Genomic DNA, 18,690 nt, shown 5'->3' on the forward strand with positions numbered 1-18,690 from the left:
CTTGACAGACTTTATGTTCTTAGGAAGGACCACCCACGATATGAGTCTTTTGACTCCATGGAGGCCTGAATAATAATAATAATAATAATAATAATAATAATTTAATTATAGAAGTTGCATTATTGTAAATATGTTTTAGTGTTTTGATATATGGTTTCTCAGTTTCCTGGGGAACTGAGAAACCATATATTGTTCCATTCCACATTTTGTTCTATTATTTATAATTTTTGTGAAGACTTTATATATGATAAGGAGTAGGTTTATAGGTCTGTAGTTTTTAATTTCTTCCTTATTAAAAATTAATTTCTTCCTTTTTAAAAATTAATATTAGAAGCGAATTGTTCCAATTTTGGGAAATTTTTCTCTGTTTTAGGCATTTATTAAAGGGTTTAGTCAGCTGTTTGATGACAGGGCTTCCTCTATCATAATTCCATATTCTCCTGGGGCCTTTCCATTCTTCATTTCCTGCAGTGCCATTTTCACCTCACCTTGTAAGATCTCAGGAGCATCATATTCTTCCTCACTCGCGTTATCCATAGTTGATTTTTGGATATCTCAGTCCTTGTCTTCATAGAGTTCAGTATAAAATTCCTGAAATCTTTTGATTATTGCATCTCTATTTCTTATAGGTTCACCATTTTTTTCCTATTACAGCAGCTATTTCCTTTGTTTCAACTGATAATGTTCACCTTAGGACCTCACATTACTATTGTTTTCTATTCTTTCTTTAATTTTCGTAGTATTATGTGATCTAATTTTATTTTTCATCCTTTTGCATATAGTTTTACAAATTTCTGAATATTTTATTTTATTGGTCTCATTCAGTCTCTTTTCATATCTCTTCTTTTCTTCATCAGATCTAAGGTTTCCTGCTTAGTTTTTCCTCTCTTTGGTGCCTTTTTACACCTCCTATTTCTAGTGCACAATTCAAGAAAGATTTTGTTAAGATTTCATTAGCATCATTGATGCTAATGAATATCATTGATGCTAATGTAGCTGTGTTAAGATGAGATTAAGATGAGTTAATGATTCATAAAAGTGTTGGAACTGCTGGTTTAAATGGCTTAGGCAGACTTATTTCCTTTATAATAGTTACTGAACTTCAGGGCATCATCTGGTCTATGGAAAAGGGAGTACTAAAAGACAAATTATGGCAAATGCATCAAGTAGCTTCATAGTTCTTTACAAGTGGCTTCAGGAATTGTAGGTAGGCATTTTTCTCACTGACTATTCATTTGCTGTTAGGTTAACATTTTACTTTTGGTTTGCATTTGGGATATAATTCATGAAAGTAGAATTTTTGAGATTCATGAAAGCAAAAAAATAGAAACACTAATACAAACAAAGCATTGATTTTTATTTTTAACATGCATTTTGTAAATGCAAATGTATTTCCTCTAACAGTCACCCTGATGACAAAGTAACAAGGATGGGGGGGGTGGGTTCAATGTCATCTTTTGAGACTCATCCTTAATCCTTTGTTAGATTTTTATGGGATATTCTAAAGAATATGAGAACCATGAGAGTCACCCCCCATAAGACATGACAGTTGTTGATTTTTCACCAAAAATTCATCAAGGAAATTATTATTTTCCTGACCTCCAGGTCACAAGACTCATCATGGGAGATGAATACTAGCCAACCCAAAGTCTATCATACAACTCCTTAAAATCATCTGCAAGTTCATCACAGTCTGAAAGTTCATAACTCTCAGGCAATGCAGGAAAGGAGCATGAACAAGGGTCCTTCCAGGTAAGGACCCTTGTCCATACTCCTTTCCCTCATTAAACCATATAAAAAATATCATTGTTAATACGATAACCCTTCAACACCTTAAATGTCTTGACAATATCTCCCTTTGTCTTCTATCCACCAAACTTTGCAGTCTGCATGCTCTCAGTGTCTATCCTCATAATCAACATTATGAATAGAGATTTGAAGTCGATATCATTTTTGTAATCCATTGTTGCGCCCTCTCTAAAATTACTTCATCCCCTAAAAATCCTGGTGACCAGATCTGAGCACAGAAATCCAGATGCAGTCTGATCAAAGATTTATATAATCAGACCATGACGCTTTTATCTCTCAATTGTGGCAATTCTCTACGATGTCTTCACATCCTTTGCAATATGTCCTAGGAACGTCAAATCTCTATCCACAATCACTCCGAGATACCTTGTTTCCTCCACTTCTTCCAGTATAACTCCACCAAGTGATTATAATGCATCCCATCTGTGGATCCCATATTTTAAAAACCGTACATTTAGTTGCATTAAACTTATATCCCCATTAATTAACCCAACTTTCCAGCTTCTTCAAATCCTCTTGAAGAGCAAAACACATCAGCACTATTACTAATAACCCACCCACACTTTACATCATTTGAAACAACTGGATATCTTCCTGTAGTCCTGTGATGATCGTTGACATAAATATTGAATGGCAATGGCCCCAGGACTGAATACTGTGGAACTCCACTTGTAACCTTCCTACTCCATGATACAGCTCCCTCATACACAACTCTCTGATATCTATCAGAGAGCCAATCACCTATCCAATCCACTAACCTGATATCCATACCCATATGATCCAACTCAAAAGTCAACTTGTAATGTAGCATCCTGTCAAATGTTTTGAAAAAATCCCAAAAAATGACATTGTGTAATGAATACTCATCTACTGCTCTCGTTACTCTATTGTAAAATGTAACCAGATTACAAAAACAAGAGTGCCCTTTAATAAATCCATGCTGACCTGAATAAATAATATTACCCTCATCTGCCAAACTCTGTTTAAGAGTTCTTACCAATTTCTCCAAAATGTTAACAACTACAAAAGAAATAAAAAACAGGCCTATAGTTTAATACCTTTATTCTACTACCAGCCTTATGCAATGGTATTATCTTATCCTCCTTCCCCCACTTCAGGATCGTGCCCCATTGCAAGACTTTCATTATAAAGCCGCTAAGTTAATAGCACAGTCAGTTCCATAGCAAATTCCCTTAAAACACATGAAAGTCCACTAGTCTTCCCCTGTCTTTTTGAAATTTAGCATATTCTGCATTTGGAATACAGAATATACTAAATGTCATAATAAAGTGATCGTTAAATAGCTCAACTATGTAATCTGCTTTGATTACCTGATTCCCATCTCCAAGCAAGATAATCCGTCCATTATCATTTTACCTCATACTTGCTGCATAGCAAAAAAAACTCCTTGGCACACTCTTTGGATTGCAGTGCCAGTCTCCTCTCATATTCTAATTTTTCTCTCCTTACAATACTAGTCACTTTCCTAACCTGAACTTTATATTCCTCATGCAACTATTCTCTACCTCTCTTTTTATATGCCTTCCATAATCTTTCTTCTGCAGTTCCTCTTTTATTCCTTTTATCATCCATTTGACTCCAAATTATGTAATCTTTATCTTCTTCACTTGAGGTACAATATGTCATTGCTGTCAACAATTTTTTCTTAAGTATCTTCCATGCACTAATGACCTCTTTTCTTTAATGCTTTCATCCATTGTACTGCTTCAAACATGTTTCTAAGTCTGTGATAGTCACCTGCTTTATAATTCCATATAATGGGGTGTACCTCAGTGGTACAGCATTCGCTTTGCATGTGAAAGGCTCCCAGGTTCGATCCCCGGCACCTCCACTGTTTTTTGACAAGCCTGGCTTGCCGAGTGGTTAGCGTATCTGCTCTCCAGCCAAAGGCTGCGGGTTCGAATCCCGCTGTGGGCATGGATGTTTGTGATTGTCCTTGGAAATACTAGTGGTGGTGGTGGGCGGCAGTAGATGGCATTGGTGTAGTTGGTGGACTGAGTGGCAGAGACAGAGTTGTAGAGCAAATGCCCTCCCTCGATGAGTTTTTGGACTCCCTGGAGGTGTCTTATAATAATAACAATATAATAATAATAATATAACTTCCTTCTGTTTTGATACCTCTACATATCTATTCACCCTCCAAGTCAGGACTACATGGTCACTCTCAGCAACATTGGGCATGTACAGTATATGATATCTCAGTCCCAATCAGATCCTCTGATACTATGACCAAATCCAAAATTCTTGATCCTTGTGTTCCCTCCACCACATGATAGGTTGAGGGCACGTGTGTGTGTGTAGGGGGGGGGGCTGCAAAAATTTGGTTGATAGGTGGAAAAGAGGAGACATGATTTTATAAAACCCTTTAATAACTTATAAATTATTAAAGGGGCTTTATAAGATTTACACGATGGAAATTTTTCAATACATAATGAATAGAGAGAGAGTACTAGGGATCATCTCCTAGAAGTTGTGTAAGAGTGTGGTTAGTAAGGCTGTGTGGACTGGATTTTTTGCTTGGAGAGGGGTGAATGAATAAAATGAATTGCCAGAATTAGTTGTGAGTGCCTTGATTTTTGATTACTTGATTACAGTGAATGAGTTTAAGGAGTGGTATGATAGGTATTGTGTGTATAAAGGCTAGTGTGGGTCTCCCATGATGAGTCTTCTGACTCCATGGACCAGTAGAGTACTAATAGTATTAATAATAATGGAATATAAAGAACAGACCAGGAATATAGTTATAGTGTGGAAAGTGGAGTTGAGCAAGAAGGATATAGATACTGGATGGGCACTGATCAAGAGCTATTTAACAACAGCAATGTCTGAGTATATTCCAAAGGTGAAAAGGGTAAACAAGGTGGTAGCCATAAAATGGATGATTCAAGATATTATGCATGAAATCTGTAAAAAGGAGTCACTGTAGAGGCAACACAAGATGAATGTTGGTAATGATCAGTTGCATGAAAAGTACAGAGAGCAGGCTAGGAAGGTGATTCAGTAGATAAAAAAAGCAAAATTGCCATATAAGAAGAAATTAGCCAGTCAATCTAAAAAAAAATCTTGGTGCATTCTTTTGATATGTGGCAAGTAGAAGGAAAAACGACTATGGAAGGATGGTGATAGTTGTTACCAATCTGCCAGTGTCATCAAACTAGCACCATCCTTCTATAGTCACTACCAATCTGCCAGTGCAGAGGATATGTTGAATTATTCAATGACCAGTTTATTGGTGTATTTCATCCTCATGATGGAAACTTCAGGAAAAGTTGGAGTGTAGAGAGTGTGGCAGAGGGGGGTGAATAAGCAGCATGTATATCAGGAATTAAGTAAATGATATTAATAAGGCAATAGGATTTGACAGTGTATTGGCATGTGCTTGAGGGAATGCTGTATGGAATTGATGGAACATTGGCATAACTATTTAAGCTGACTTTTGCAACAAGACAAGTCCCAAAGGAAAGAAAGGTGAGAAAAATCGTTCCACTTTACATGAAGGGAATAAAAATAAGGCTACAAATTATAGTCCAATCTGTGTGTCTGGGGGTTGTTGTTGTTGTAACGGTATTAGAGAAGTTGGTGAGGATTCGGATTCAGAAGTGGGGTTGATAATGGCAGTATTCTTTATGATGGTCAGCCTGGGTTTGTTGGGAGGGTTGGGAAGGTCATATTTCAGCAACCTGCTTACGTATTATAACAAGGTGACAAATTCACTTAGTAGAAGAAATGCATATACAGTGATGTACTTGGATTTTTCAAAGGACTTTGATAGGACTGCCACATGACAAGCTAGTAGCTAAACTGAAACAGATGGGATAAGACTAGTAAGTTGGACAGCTGATTGGCTGTTGGACAGGTATCAATAGATTGTTTATGGAGGAGTGGTATCCTAAATGAGGAAGGACACTAGTGGAGTGCAACAGGGACCTGTTTTAGGACCATTATTGCTTAACTTGTACGTTAATGACATTGGGACCAGCTTAACTGGAGATGTGCAGCTATTTGTCATTGATGCAAAGTTGTTCTTGTAGGAGGATCTGAATAAACTATGTGAGTGGACAAATAATTAATGATAATTTTTGTATGATGATGATACAGCAGCCGTGAGTCCCTTTTACGGGAAGAATAGTACCATCTTAGCCCCCCCCCCCCAAAAATTTTATCCAGGTTTGGAACCGGCATAGCTGATGAATCAGTCCTATTCCTGGGTTAGTATTCCTGACTGTAATCTGTGTGTGTTCACGGGGCTGGTTTGCCTGCTTGTGGGATGAAAAACCCCAGATAAACTGGCAGAAAAAACCCTGCTGTCCACGCCCAAGACAAGCTAACTTAGCTATGGCTGAGGAAGATCCTTATGCTCCTCACATTGTTGACGAGAATTGAACCTAGGACACTCCTTCCCCAGACATATGGTTGTGAAGTGCAAAGCCACTAGGCTAACCGTGTGGACAGTGGACAAATGAGTGGAACCATCAGTTTAATATTGCAAAGTGCAAGGTCTTGAAATTTGGTAGGCAAAGGTGGGATGCAGAGTATACAGTTGATGGAGAAATTTTGGAGGAGATGGAGAATATGAGAGATCTAGGAGAGTGATGGTGAACAGAGACTTGAAGTTTAAGGATCACATTTCTAAAGCTGTAAGAACATCCCAATGGATTATGGTGATTATGAAGAGGACATTGACATAAAGTAAAGAGGTTATGGTTCTCTTGTATTCAGCTTTGATCAGGCCACATGTGGACTACTGTGCGCAGATTTAGTTGCCTTGATTTCAGGGAGATGAGGATGTATTGCAGAAGATTTATTAAGTCAGTGTCAGGTTTATGAATGTTAGATATGAGGAAAGATTAGGTGAATTAAATTCTCTTCTATTCTTCTGCATAGTTTATTAATTCATTGTGTTTCATATAGCTTATTAAAAAAATGTGGTCCAATTACTGGAATATGCCATGTGAACTTCTAAAACCACAGAAACCTTCACTTACAAAAAATTGTCATGTTAAATTAGAATCATTTTCACTGTAACAAAACTATCTATATGAAAGAATGTTTCTCTGATGTTGCCTTAAATAGAATATAGCTTTGATGTAGTTAATTTATTTTATTTAATTTATTTATTTTAATTTTATTTTACTTTCAGTAGAGGTCAGGCCAGTAGAATAACCGTTGATCAAATGATTGTCTCTTGAACATACTGTGTGAAATGCAATTTAGCTTGTCTCTCTCTATATATACTCCAGAGATTATTTAGAGTCCATAATTTGTGTAAAATGAACATTTATAAGAGCTTTTAAACAATAAACATTCTCAAGTGATGGAGGGTGACTTGCTTAATTTCAGTTTTAAGGTAAGTTTAAAACTTTTAAGACTGCCTTAACTTGGTTAAAGGAATAAACAAGAATATAATTTTTTGGCAAGCATAATATAATAGATAGATTTCATTCCCATTTTACTGTGCATGATATGGTCTCTTGGCTTAAGTAAAAGGTTTGCATATCATTGTATTTCATAATAAAAATATGTGCATAAACCAATTATCTTATATTAGTATATAGAGATTAAAGAATAAAAGAAATAAGCAACAATAATAACAATCGAAGTGAAACAACAAATTTTAAATACAGAAAAAAATATATACTTTATATCTTGTTAATAAAAATATATTCTTTAATGCTACATAAAGTAAAACTGCATTACCTTAAAACCAATAACCTTTCCTCTAATTTTTTCCTGGCTAAGATCAAGAGGATTCCATGATACATTAAAAGCAGTGGAATTTAATGGTAAGACTGTCACCAGAGTAGGCTGCACCTGTGGTACTGAAGAACGGAAGAAAATAAGAATATAATACACATATTGTTGTATAATGCTGGAAGGGAGAGTAACAAGTGCAGAGAATGGATCCAAACAATTAATAAACTATGCAGAAGAATAGAAGGGACAAAAAAGAGGGACAGAAGTGGTGCTTATAAATGGAAAAGAGGATAGCATGACTCTATAGAGAGAGAGAGAGAGAGTAACTAAGTGTGCAAGACAGATATGGGAAAAAGGGGGAACTCAGGATAGACATTGGGACAAAGCATAAGAAAGATCGATGCTCAAAGAAGAAGTAAATGTGTGAATAGACAAGAGAGGAATGGGATAATGTGGAGTGCAGGGGAAACAGTTGGGTCTGAAGAGGGTGATAGAATGCATAATGAATGAGAGGAATGGCTCATGGAAGGCTCAAGTGCCAATCTCTTCTCATATTTCAGTTTTGCCTTCCTCACCATACTAGTCATTCTCTTGCCCTGTGTCTTATACTCCTGATGCATTTGCTCTCCACCCTTTTCCTTATATCTCTTCCATAATCTCTTTTTCACCTGCAGTTCTTGTTTGATATTATTTGTCATCCATTTTACACCAAATTGTGTCCTCTTGTTCACTCATGGAATACAGCTTACTATTGCTGCTAACAAATATTCCTTCACAATTTTCCAAGCACTAATGATATCCTGGCCTTCCAATTCTGCCCTCCATGGAACTTCCCCAAGTTGATATCTAAGATTATTATAATCACCAGCCTTATAATTCCACATAAGCTCCCTTTTCTTTAATACTCCTGCATGTCTATTCATCTTCCAAGTCAAAAACCACACGGTTACTCTCTCCAACTGGTGGGAGAGATGTCATCTCAGTTATTATCAGCTCTTCTGATGTTATGACCAAATCCAAAACTTTTGAACCTCTTGTTCCCTCGATTACATGTTGCCTAAGACATCTGTACCTCAAGAATTCTAGAAATTCCATTCCCTTATTACTACATGCATTTTCCTCTTCCCAGCTTATACTGCTATAGTTAAAATCTCCCGTAACAGTCATTCTTCTTGCATTTGCCAAGCTCAACTGCCTAAACATCTCCTGCCCCCCCCCCCCACACACACACTGTGCTCCTTGGTTTGTAGAAACTAAATACCCTGTCTTGGCCACTTCTATCTCACACCATATGCTTTCAAAACTATTAGTGTCACTGTCTTCAAAGGCTCCACTCTTAGAGGAAATAAGTCATCACTTATTATAAGCAGTACTCCACCACCATGTTTTCCTTTCCTATCCGGTCGAAAAATGCTATATCCTGCTACTTCTATTCCTGTTATTATATCATCCTCAGTCAACCACATCTCAAAGATCCCACTAATCTTTGGCCAGGCTGATACTATCAGCACCACCAATTCATCTCCTTTATTTCAGTACTCCTGGCATTTGTACAAAGTATAAAAATGTCACTGCTTCTATACTTATCATTATACTCCTCCAGACCCCCCCCCTCCACTGGATTCAGTGTTACCTGATGTCATCCCCCTTCCAACAAGAGACCACCCCTGCTACCATCCACCCTGAGAATTCTAGTGCACCGACACACTGACTCATTCAGAAAACAGCCAAAATACTCATTCATAGCTGCATTTGATGCAAGCAGTCTCTTGCATACAGTTCCATTCAGTCCTGAAATGCCATCCAACAAGCATATACACATTGCGCGCACACACACACACACACACACACACACACACCACTCAATTTACATTGCTTCTCAAGTCATTCATGAACACCATCACAATCATTTCATCGACCCTTTCACCCCTGCCACACTTTCTATCATCCCTCCAGGCAGACACCCCTCTGGCATCCTATCTTGCACACCACGGATCATCGAATCTCCATACATCACATCCTCTTACCACTCTGTTCCCCGATTGCTCGCCTGCATCTCTCTCTCTCTCTCTCTCTCTCTCTCTCTCTCTCTCCCCCTCTAACCCTTTCTCTCTCTCTGTGTTCCCCTACTTACCTGCTGTTCTGAAATCACTCTATCCTTGGTTCCAGCACTCCCTTGCATTATTCTCATTTCCTCTCCCTGACTGTTTCCATTCTCCCCTCTTCTATCATTCTTATAACTGTCTCTCATTCCCGCTCTTCTACTGTTTCTATTCTCTCCTCTTCCATCATTTCCATACCTCTCTCTCTCATTTCATCCCTTCTACTGCTCCTATTCTACCATTCCCATAACTCTCTCTCTCTCTCTCTCTCTCTCTCTCTCATTCCCTCTCTCCTGCTGTTTCTATTCTCTCCTCTTCTATCATTCCCATGACTCTCTCTCACTCCTTCTCTGATTCACCTTGATGGAAGTTTTTTTCACTTGGCTATGCTACCAATTACATACTTGGTTTAATCCTTTATCCAAGTGTAAGCAAACAAAGTTTGCACCTAAAATATTTTCAGGACTGTGGCAACTCTTCAGGACCAGAGCACCTTTACCACGAGTTGCCCCAGTCCTGAAATTATTTCAGGTGCAAACTTTGTTCGCTTACACTTGGATAAAGAATTAAGCCAAATATGTAATTGGTAGCATAGCCAAGCGAAAAAACTTCCATCAATTATCTCTAATCCAAAGAATTTTAATAATAAGGTGTTGACACCTTTTGACAACTGGTATGTGGTGATATAACTTTTGCATTATTTCCACTTTAGTATCATGACCTCTGAGTCTAGCTCCCACTGACGAGACCTCAATAAAGGTAAAAACCATCTGGGTAGTGATCCTTTCTATAACGCATAGCATTATACATACCCATAAGGATATGTGCTTTGCATTATGGGATACTAAGGCAAGTGATCAGAACTTATACCACCTTTACACGAGTTGCGCCAGTTCTGAAAATATTTCAGGCGCAAGCTTTGTTTGCTTACACTTGGATAAAGGATTAAACCAAATATGTATCTGATTCACCCTGCATTTGTCTCTTCCATTCGCTGATATTTGAGTTCTGCAGGCAGAGCCGTATCATTAGAACAAATGGCTGTGGCTGTGTAAGTGTTTTTAAAATGTCATACTGTTGGACTGGATGATGATGATGATGTGATTGTTTATGTAGATATCTTCCTGTGTGTGTGTGTGTGTGTTGGATGTCTGTAAATCGAAAAATATAGTGATTCATCTGAAACGAAGGTGACTAATGTGTCAAGAAAAGGTAAACAGTTATATTCTTTTTCTACTGTGAACTGGATTTTGGGGTGTTGGCTGTTTAGGTAGATGACAAATGCATCCAATGTGTCTTGTTCATGGGGCCAAATGGCAAACACACCATCTACATAACATAACCCCACTCGGGGCTTATATGCAGCTGTAGTAAGTACTTTGTTTTTCAAAGTGTTCCATGTAAAAGTTTGCTAGGGGGGGGGGGAACCAATAGCAGTACCATTAATCTGTTTGTAGATTTTTCTTCCCATGTAAAGTAACCTGCATATATGGGGTCTTATTTCTCATAAAAAAGAACCATTTTTTCCCTGTGTTCTTTTTGATGATACCCAAATTTCCAGACAATTTGAGATTTCTCTTCTTGGAATTATCCTGACATTAAACCTCTCCTGGCGTAAACACATCACAACCATAGCATCCTCGGCTTCAAACAAAAACTAGGATTTCTCTTTCACTCAAGAGAGTTACTTGACCCCTGAACAGCTGGTAACATTATACAATTCACAAATCCATCCAGCTATTGAATACTGCTCTCACATATAGGGGGTGGGGAAACCCCTAAACGCTCCCTCAAAATTCTTGACTCAATACAGAGGTCTCTTACCAACTCACTTCCCCCACATTCACAAATACTCTTTGTTTCCACAATATATATATATATATATATATTTATAAATATAAATTTAACTGACTAGAACCCGAGAAAGTATAACAAAAACCTTTAATACATCACAACTAGTTTCATCGGTGCTCCGACTTCTTCAGGTGAGAAATACAAAACATAAGATATAAAATAACACGGTAAAAAATGAACTTTCTAGCTTAATAAAAAGCAGAATAGTAACAGTCATATTTGAATAGGTGACCGCATGCTACCGTTGGCATGAGTAGAATGTGTGCGACAGCTAATTTTTGAGCGCCAGTACTGGATTACTGCGCTATGGGAATCAGGCAAATTGTAGCTAAGATTATTGTTTAAAAGTGAAGGGTACAGAACTATTTCTTTTGATTCGATAATTCTTCTTTTGAATTCATCCTTGCAAATATATAAATTAGTAGTGCATTCCCAGTCAACTTGATGTGGCTGTTCTTCAAGGTTAGAGTTTGCCGAGAAAAGGACATGACTTGAAAGGGCGCTCGCTCGTGCTCTATTGTAGGAGATGTCACGTCTATGTTCCTCAAGACGAAGTGAAACAGATTTATCTGTCTGGCCAAAATAAGGTCGACCACAGCCGCACAAAACTTTATAAACACCAGGAAAATGCAGAAGGTTGTGTTTTGGTTTTGGTCGACTCAGAAAAGAACGAAGTTTTGGCAGCGTAGTATAGTCGGTCTTTATGTTGAATTTTTTCAAAATCTTAGCTAGTTTTGGGGTAAGAGTGCTGATAAAAGGTAACTGTATATGAATGATAGGGTTGGAGTCATCTTCTTGTCGAGGATGTTGGCGTGGTCTCAAACGTTTAGTGATGTTACGAGACGAATATCCATTATTTAAGAAGGTGTTTTTTAGGAAGTTAAGCTCTGTTTGAAGGTCTTCTTCTTTGGAAATGAGATATCTTGCTCGATGGGCGAGGGTGGAGATGATGCCCAGTTTCTGAGGTGGGAAGTGATGAGAAGAACCATGCAAATATCTATCAGAGTGGGTGGTTTTTCAAAAAATTGAAAATTTAAGACAGTCAGGAAGTCGGAGCACTGATGAAACTAGTTGTGATGTATTAAAGGTTTTTGTTATACTTTCTCGGGTTCTAGTCAGTTAAATTTATTTTTATAAATGTATACATCCCGAGTAAACCCTAATTTCAACAATATATATATATATATATATATATTCTACAAACATTTCTATGAGAAATGCTCATCTGAAATAACATCAATAATTCCCCCACTGAGTATTAAGCTTGTTGGAACACATACAGCTGCTGTTCAACATCCCTTCACAGGCACCATAAAACAAACAGAACAAGTTTCTTTTCCTCTTCCTTCATCCCTGCAACTGTTGTATTGTGGAACAGTCTTTCCCCCCCCCTGTTGTGTTTCCCAAGGAATACAATATACATTCTTTCAAATCAAATGTAAACAAGTTCTTCCTTTCCCAACACACTACTCATATATGGTACTAATGTACTACAGGTGATCAATCAACCTGTCGTGTATGTGTAGATGGACCTGATGGACTTTTTCTTCCTCTTTTTCTCTTTCTCATACAAGTCAACTACACTAAGTTTCTTGTCCTGTTCTTCATAGGATTCATAGAGTAACTCTAGTTCTTTGAAATATTCTTTGAGGAACCAGTACTGCTCACACACAGTTCCAATAGCAATGCTCACACTTTGTAATTTCTTGCTTGTGGCATTCATTCTTGCAAAAATATCACCCATAGGCAGGTCATGATCGCAAGCTCCAGTGACTGAAGTTGCCGTAGAATCCCACTTACTTCACATCGCGTAACTTTTTCTGGGTGGTGTCATTTACAATTTCGGACAAAGTAGAAATTATTTCCTTCTATCCCTCATGAAGACTCCAACAGGCATCATCACAAGCTGACCAATGAATAGGCGAAGGATGTTGATTACTTTTGCAGAAGTTTCCAGGTGCTTTCTTAGAACACTCCACCAATGTGTTGAAGATGTGAAAAATATGTACAGTTTCTGAAGGATATCAAAAAACAGGATTCAGCAGCGCAAGTACCAATTAGAGACAGAGAATGTCCAGTGCATGGTGTGAATTATGCCAATGGATTTATTTCAAGAATTCTTGCTTGCAGTCCTGTGTACTTGCCTGACATGTAACTATCATTATCATATGCCTGCCCTCTGCAATTTTCTACATCAATTCCAAGCTCATTTAGTGATGTCAAAACCCCCTCTTGTTTCTCTTCAGATTTGTGACTTACATTAGAAATGAAATGCAAGAAACGCTCCACAGGAGTTCCATGTTCTTTCACATATCATACAATGAAGGACAGCTGATCAACACGAGACAAGTCTGGTGTTGAGTCAACACTTATGGAATAGTACTTAGCAATTTTAAGTTCTTCCACAATAAATCTCATTACTTTCTCGCTCATGATTTTAATAAATTCCTCATACGTGGCAAAGGAAAGATAGGAAATGAAACCTTTTCCTTTTTTTCCTGCTTTTGGCAATGTTCTCAGCAAGAAAGGGATCAAATTCACTAATTAACTCCAGGTACATCATTACATTTCCATTATGCATAGAACCGAAAATGTCATCCTTTCCTCTCAAAGCAAGTCCTCTACTGGCCAATGTTTTTACAATTGCAACTACTCATTTTAACACTGCCTTCCAGTACTTAATTTCTTCTTCCAGTTGCTGAGTTATTTGTAAGTCAATTCTCCCTGCAAAATTTGCTCTTTGTTTCAGAGCTATCAGAGAGTTCATATGACTAGTTGCTTTCTCGTGATGACTCACTTGTGCTTCTGCATTTTTCCAGTCATTAAATCCACTGAAAAAGTGACTATCGTCAGCTCTCCCCCTCCACCAAAAAAGGCGACAAGGCACACAGAAGTTCTTTCCGGTACTAGGAGAGTAAACAGGAAAATCTCTTATTGTTTCTTTGCCATTCACCAGATTCCTCTCAATCAGTTTCTTAGAAATATGTTTTACTTTGTCAGGATAAGCTCTTTATGATTTTGAAAGATCACTGTCTAAATTTTGTGGAAAAATGTTAACTGCGATATACTTGCATGCTACGTCATTTAGAATCCACTCAGCTGGGTCATTACTCACTATTGCGAAATTGTTGGGATTTGTTGTAGGCACATCATTTGAAACACATTCAATTTCCATCTCCTCAACTGCTTTTTGTTCTTTTTCCAAATCACAATTACTATTAGCAGATCCCGATGCAAAAACACTGTCCAGTTTTCTTGTCTTTGATACTACTTTGTTAATTTTCGCTTCCTTTTCTTTTCTCCTCTTCATATATTCACTACCACTAAGTCGCTTTCTACCGTCACTCATGTTTTAAAATTTAAATAGAAATTTAAAACACACAGGATGTATCGGAATGATTTACACAATTTATAACTTTTTAAAAGCAAAACAATAAAACAGCATTACCTCCACTCTGATGACAACATATGACAAGGGCACTGAAAACTAAAAATAATTTCAGATTTAGCACATCTTAACTGCCACAAAGATATCAGGATACTGAACTAAAGTGTTGAAGGAAGAGCAACAATTAACAATCTTAATTGTTAATTGTTGCTCTTCTGGGTCTGCATAGTTATGCAGAATCTGGTTACATGCCAATATGCTTGCAAACAACTTACAATGAGGAGAAGAAAAATATTTCTCTACTTGTGAGTAGATGCCGCATATAAGGAACATGTTATAATTACAAAAATGAGAGTCTGGAAATCCCCCCCCCCCCCCTCTCAAAATTTGCCGCTCCAAGCCCTGGCCTGTATAGCCTATACCTAAATACGGCACTGCGTGTATGGGCTCTCCACATAAAAAAAAAAAAAAAAAAAAAAAAAAAACAGTAAATTTGAATAATTCAAAGATACCAGGGGGAAATTTAGACTTGATTGAATCAAGAGTGTCTATTAGTGCACATGGGTAAATAAAGAGGTGACATTAAAACTAACCATTATCTCTTTTTAAGGATTTTTTAACTAGTGATTTGAAATGGAGTGAATTTTTTACAAAATTAGAGGAGTTGCCAGTAAGGGGGGGGGGGGGGGAAAGAGACTTGGCTAACTGTTGGGCAAGTTTATAAGTGGGACTATCTATGCTATCGACTATAGCACATAGGGGGGATATTAGATTTGTGGATTTTTGGTAATCTAAATGTGGGGTGATTTAACATGGATCGGTTTTATTTTTTTGATTTCTTTTGATCAGGAAGTCACTTTTTCTTTTTTTTTTTCCAGTAATTTTCAATACAGGATCAGTACTTGGTTGGGACTTTGTTAATGGCGATAAAATGTTTGAGGATGAACCAGTGACCAGCAAGTAATGACTGTACTCTGGAGTTGAGCATTAGAGTTATGCTGGATGTCATACCAACACGACTAGCCTTGAATCCCAACCCTGGAACATGTGATGAGAGACTTACTGCAACACCATTGTCCCTTGCAGGCAAGCCCACTAAATGACTGATCCTGGCCAGGTCATCCAAAACTGCCTGTTTCACCAAAGGAGAGGCCAAAGTAGTTCAAGACTACCAGGATCCCCCCCCCCCTCCCCTTCCGGATGTCCATGGGTTACACTTCACAGAAAACATGGCAGGGAATTGGATCCCAGTGATGGTAGTCTGAAAGAAAGGATAGTAAAAAAGACTCAGGAGAAGCAGAGCAAAGAATATGGAAGAAAAGTAAAGAAAAAGAGGAAGAATGAAAAGGGGAGCAGTCCATCATTGGGAAGCCTCCTCCACAATGAACAGGTGCCCCACAAGGATTCAAATCCATTATCAGTGATCATATGTATGTGATGATAAATTGTACAGAGATAGATATTTTGGGCCATCTTTTCACAAGAGCCTATGCTTACCCTCTCCAATTAGTGAAGGAGTTAAAATTCATTAGTAGAATAGAATGAATTTGCTTTTTAAGTGTAGTAGAGACCAAATATAATGCTCAATTCTAGATTCAAATATCATTAAGTAGGTTTGTCATAAAATTCTGTTTTCTCATTGTTTCTATTTTATTTATTTATTTTTAAATAAACATAATAGGATGCATGAAGTCAACTTACTGCCTTCAGCTGAGAACACTTCAACTTCTGGACTAACTGGCCCAGATCCAATGATATTCAGTACTTGAACTTTAACACTATAAAGTTTATAATAATTATGTTCACCCACATGGAATATACAGTGGCCAACACTGTGAAAGCGATGCAACTCTTTCACAGAATATTCGGTACTGTTATCCATAGGTTTATAAAATATCCTATACCAAATTTTAGGAGCATTCCATTCTTCTAGAGGAAGTGGCTAAGATGAAGAAAGAAAAACAGTTTTACATTTTTAAAATTTATCTTAAAATCCTAAAAAAATGTAAAATGTAAAATTGCAAAAAATGAAAAAGTTTTTTTTTAAATTTATCCTAGTATACTTGATAAACAGCTGAGAAGGATTGTGGAAGGTAAGCTTCATGAAGAACAAGCTGGATTCAAGCCAAATAGAGGCTGTCAGGGTCAGATTTTCACTTTATGACAAATAGTTGAAAAATCATGGGAATATAACAAAAATTCTGTATTTAAGTTTTGTAGACCTGCAAAAGGCATATGACAAGGTGCCAAGAGAGAAAAGCTATTCAAAATGCCACAGTTATATTGTGTCAATGGGACATTATATCAAGCAATACTTAGTCTTTATTTGAGTTGTAAATCAGCAGTTAGAACTGAAGTACAGGTTTCATATTAAATCTCTTGTCAGACAAGAATGTACATTATCCCCTCTATTATTCATTATCTATATGGATCACATTATGAAGGAAAGTCTTATTAAACCCGATATCAAAATTGGATATGTTAATGCCAGCGCTTTGCTTTATTCAGATGACATTATACTTCTAAATAAATCTGCTAAAAGTCTGCAAGATTCCCTGACTAAATTGAATAACTGTTGTAATAGATATGGTATGTCAGCAATAGCAGGACAAAGACAATGCAAATAGGCAGAAACATTGAAAATATCAATTGCACTATGAACGGAGAACCTATGGTTAGGGAAGATGGTAAATTAAATATGGAAATAAATAACAGAATGAACAGAGCTGGTATGGTAGGAAGTCAACTGAATAAATTTATATACTCATAGAATAAGAGAGAAATTAGTCAAAACACTAAATTAGCTGTATACAAGACAGTGTTCAAATCAATTTTAACTTATGGATCTGAGAGCTGGGTTACAAATAAAACACTTGACCAAAGACTGAGAGATCACAGATATGAGAGGCCTGAGAAAGATGAGGGGGTGTGATCAGATGGCATCAATGGCAATATCATATTAAAAATGAGAATATTAGGAAAGAACTTGACATTGTCATCATCCAGAAATGTGTTAGCAGAGCTAAACTCAGGTGGTACTGTCACTTAAACAAAATGGGAGAGGAAAGATTAGAAAAACAAGTGCCAGGTTGGCAGGAAAACAACCCAGAGGAAACAGAAAACAACTTGTTTTTAAATATCATATTAAAAACGAGAATATTAGGAAAGAACTTGACATTGTTAGCATCCAGAAATGTGTTAGCAGAGTTAAACTCAGGTGGCATTGTCACTTAAACAGAATGGGAGAGGAAAGATTAGAAAAACAAGTACCAGGTTGGCAGGAAAATAACCCAGAGGAGGACCAAGATGTAGGTGTATTGATACCATACAAAATGCCTTAGAAGACAGAAATATAAGATCTGATAACTGGAGTCTTCACAGATAACAGATTGATTTAGAGCAAATTATTGACAGGAAGTTAATAATGATGCAAGTTCTTCATGTAATACTTTTATAATATTCTATGCACCCCTTGAGAGTACATGTCAGGAATTTGATGATGATGATGATGAAATTTATCCTTATCTTTTAATTTTTTCAGGAAACTTCAGTTGCCTTTCTTCAGCCTCATTTACTTAGTGTTAATGCCTTTGTGCAAATATCATTGTTTTCTGGTCCCTGACAATGGCAATATAACATTGCCAAAATATAGGAAGGTATTGATTAAAGTTTTTAATTAATATTCTAGTATACATTGTCCTTTCCTGAAAAAATTAAGATTTATCTACAAGAAATTTAATCTAAAGAAATCACTGATTTTGATGCTAGTAATTTTTGGGTTACTAATATGTTCTATGTTAACTTTGAAAAGGCATTCATCAG

At 37.0% G+C, this 18,690-nt stretch overlaps 1 protein-coding gene across 4 annotated transcripts in view; it reads right to left on the minus strand.

Moving 5' to 3' along the window:
• LOC150110083 (contactin-like) overlaps positions 1-18,690 on the minus strand; it is a 690,381-nt gene that overhangs the window by 199,397 nt on the left and 472,294 nt on the right. For all 4 annotated transcript variants that reach the window (XM_090391236.1, XM_090391210.1, XM_090391218.1 and 1 more), the window contains exons 18-19: positions 16,570-16,810; positions 7,528-7,649 (exon numbers count right to left, since the gene is read on the minus strand). In XM_090391236.1, coding sequence (XP_090247362.1) covers positions 7,528-7,649; positions 16,570-16,810 — 363 coding nt within the window. The remainder of the gene's footprint in view (positions 1-7,527; positions 7,650-16,569; positions 16,811-18,690) is intronic.

The sequence above is a fragment of the Typopeltis vanoorti genome, chromosome 1, assembly GCF_054136105.1.
Source record: "Typopeltis vanoorti isolate ZY-2024b chromosome 1, IOZ_Tvanoo_1.0, whole genome shotgun sequence".
NCBI lineage: Eukaryota > Metazoa > Arthropoda > Arachnida > Uropygi > Thelyphonidae > Typopeltis > Typopeltis vanoorti.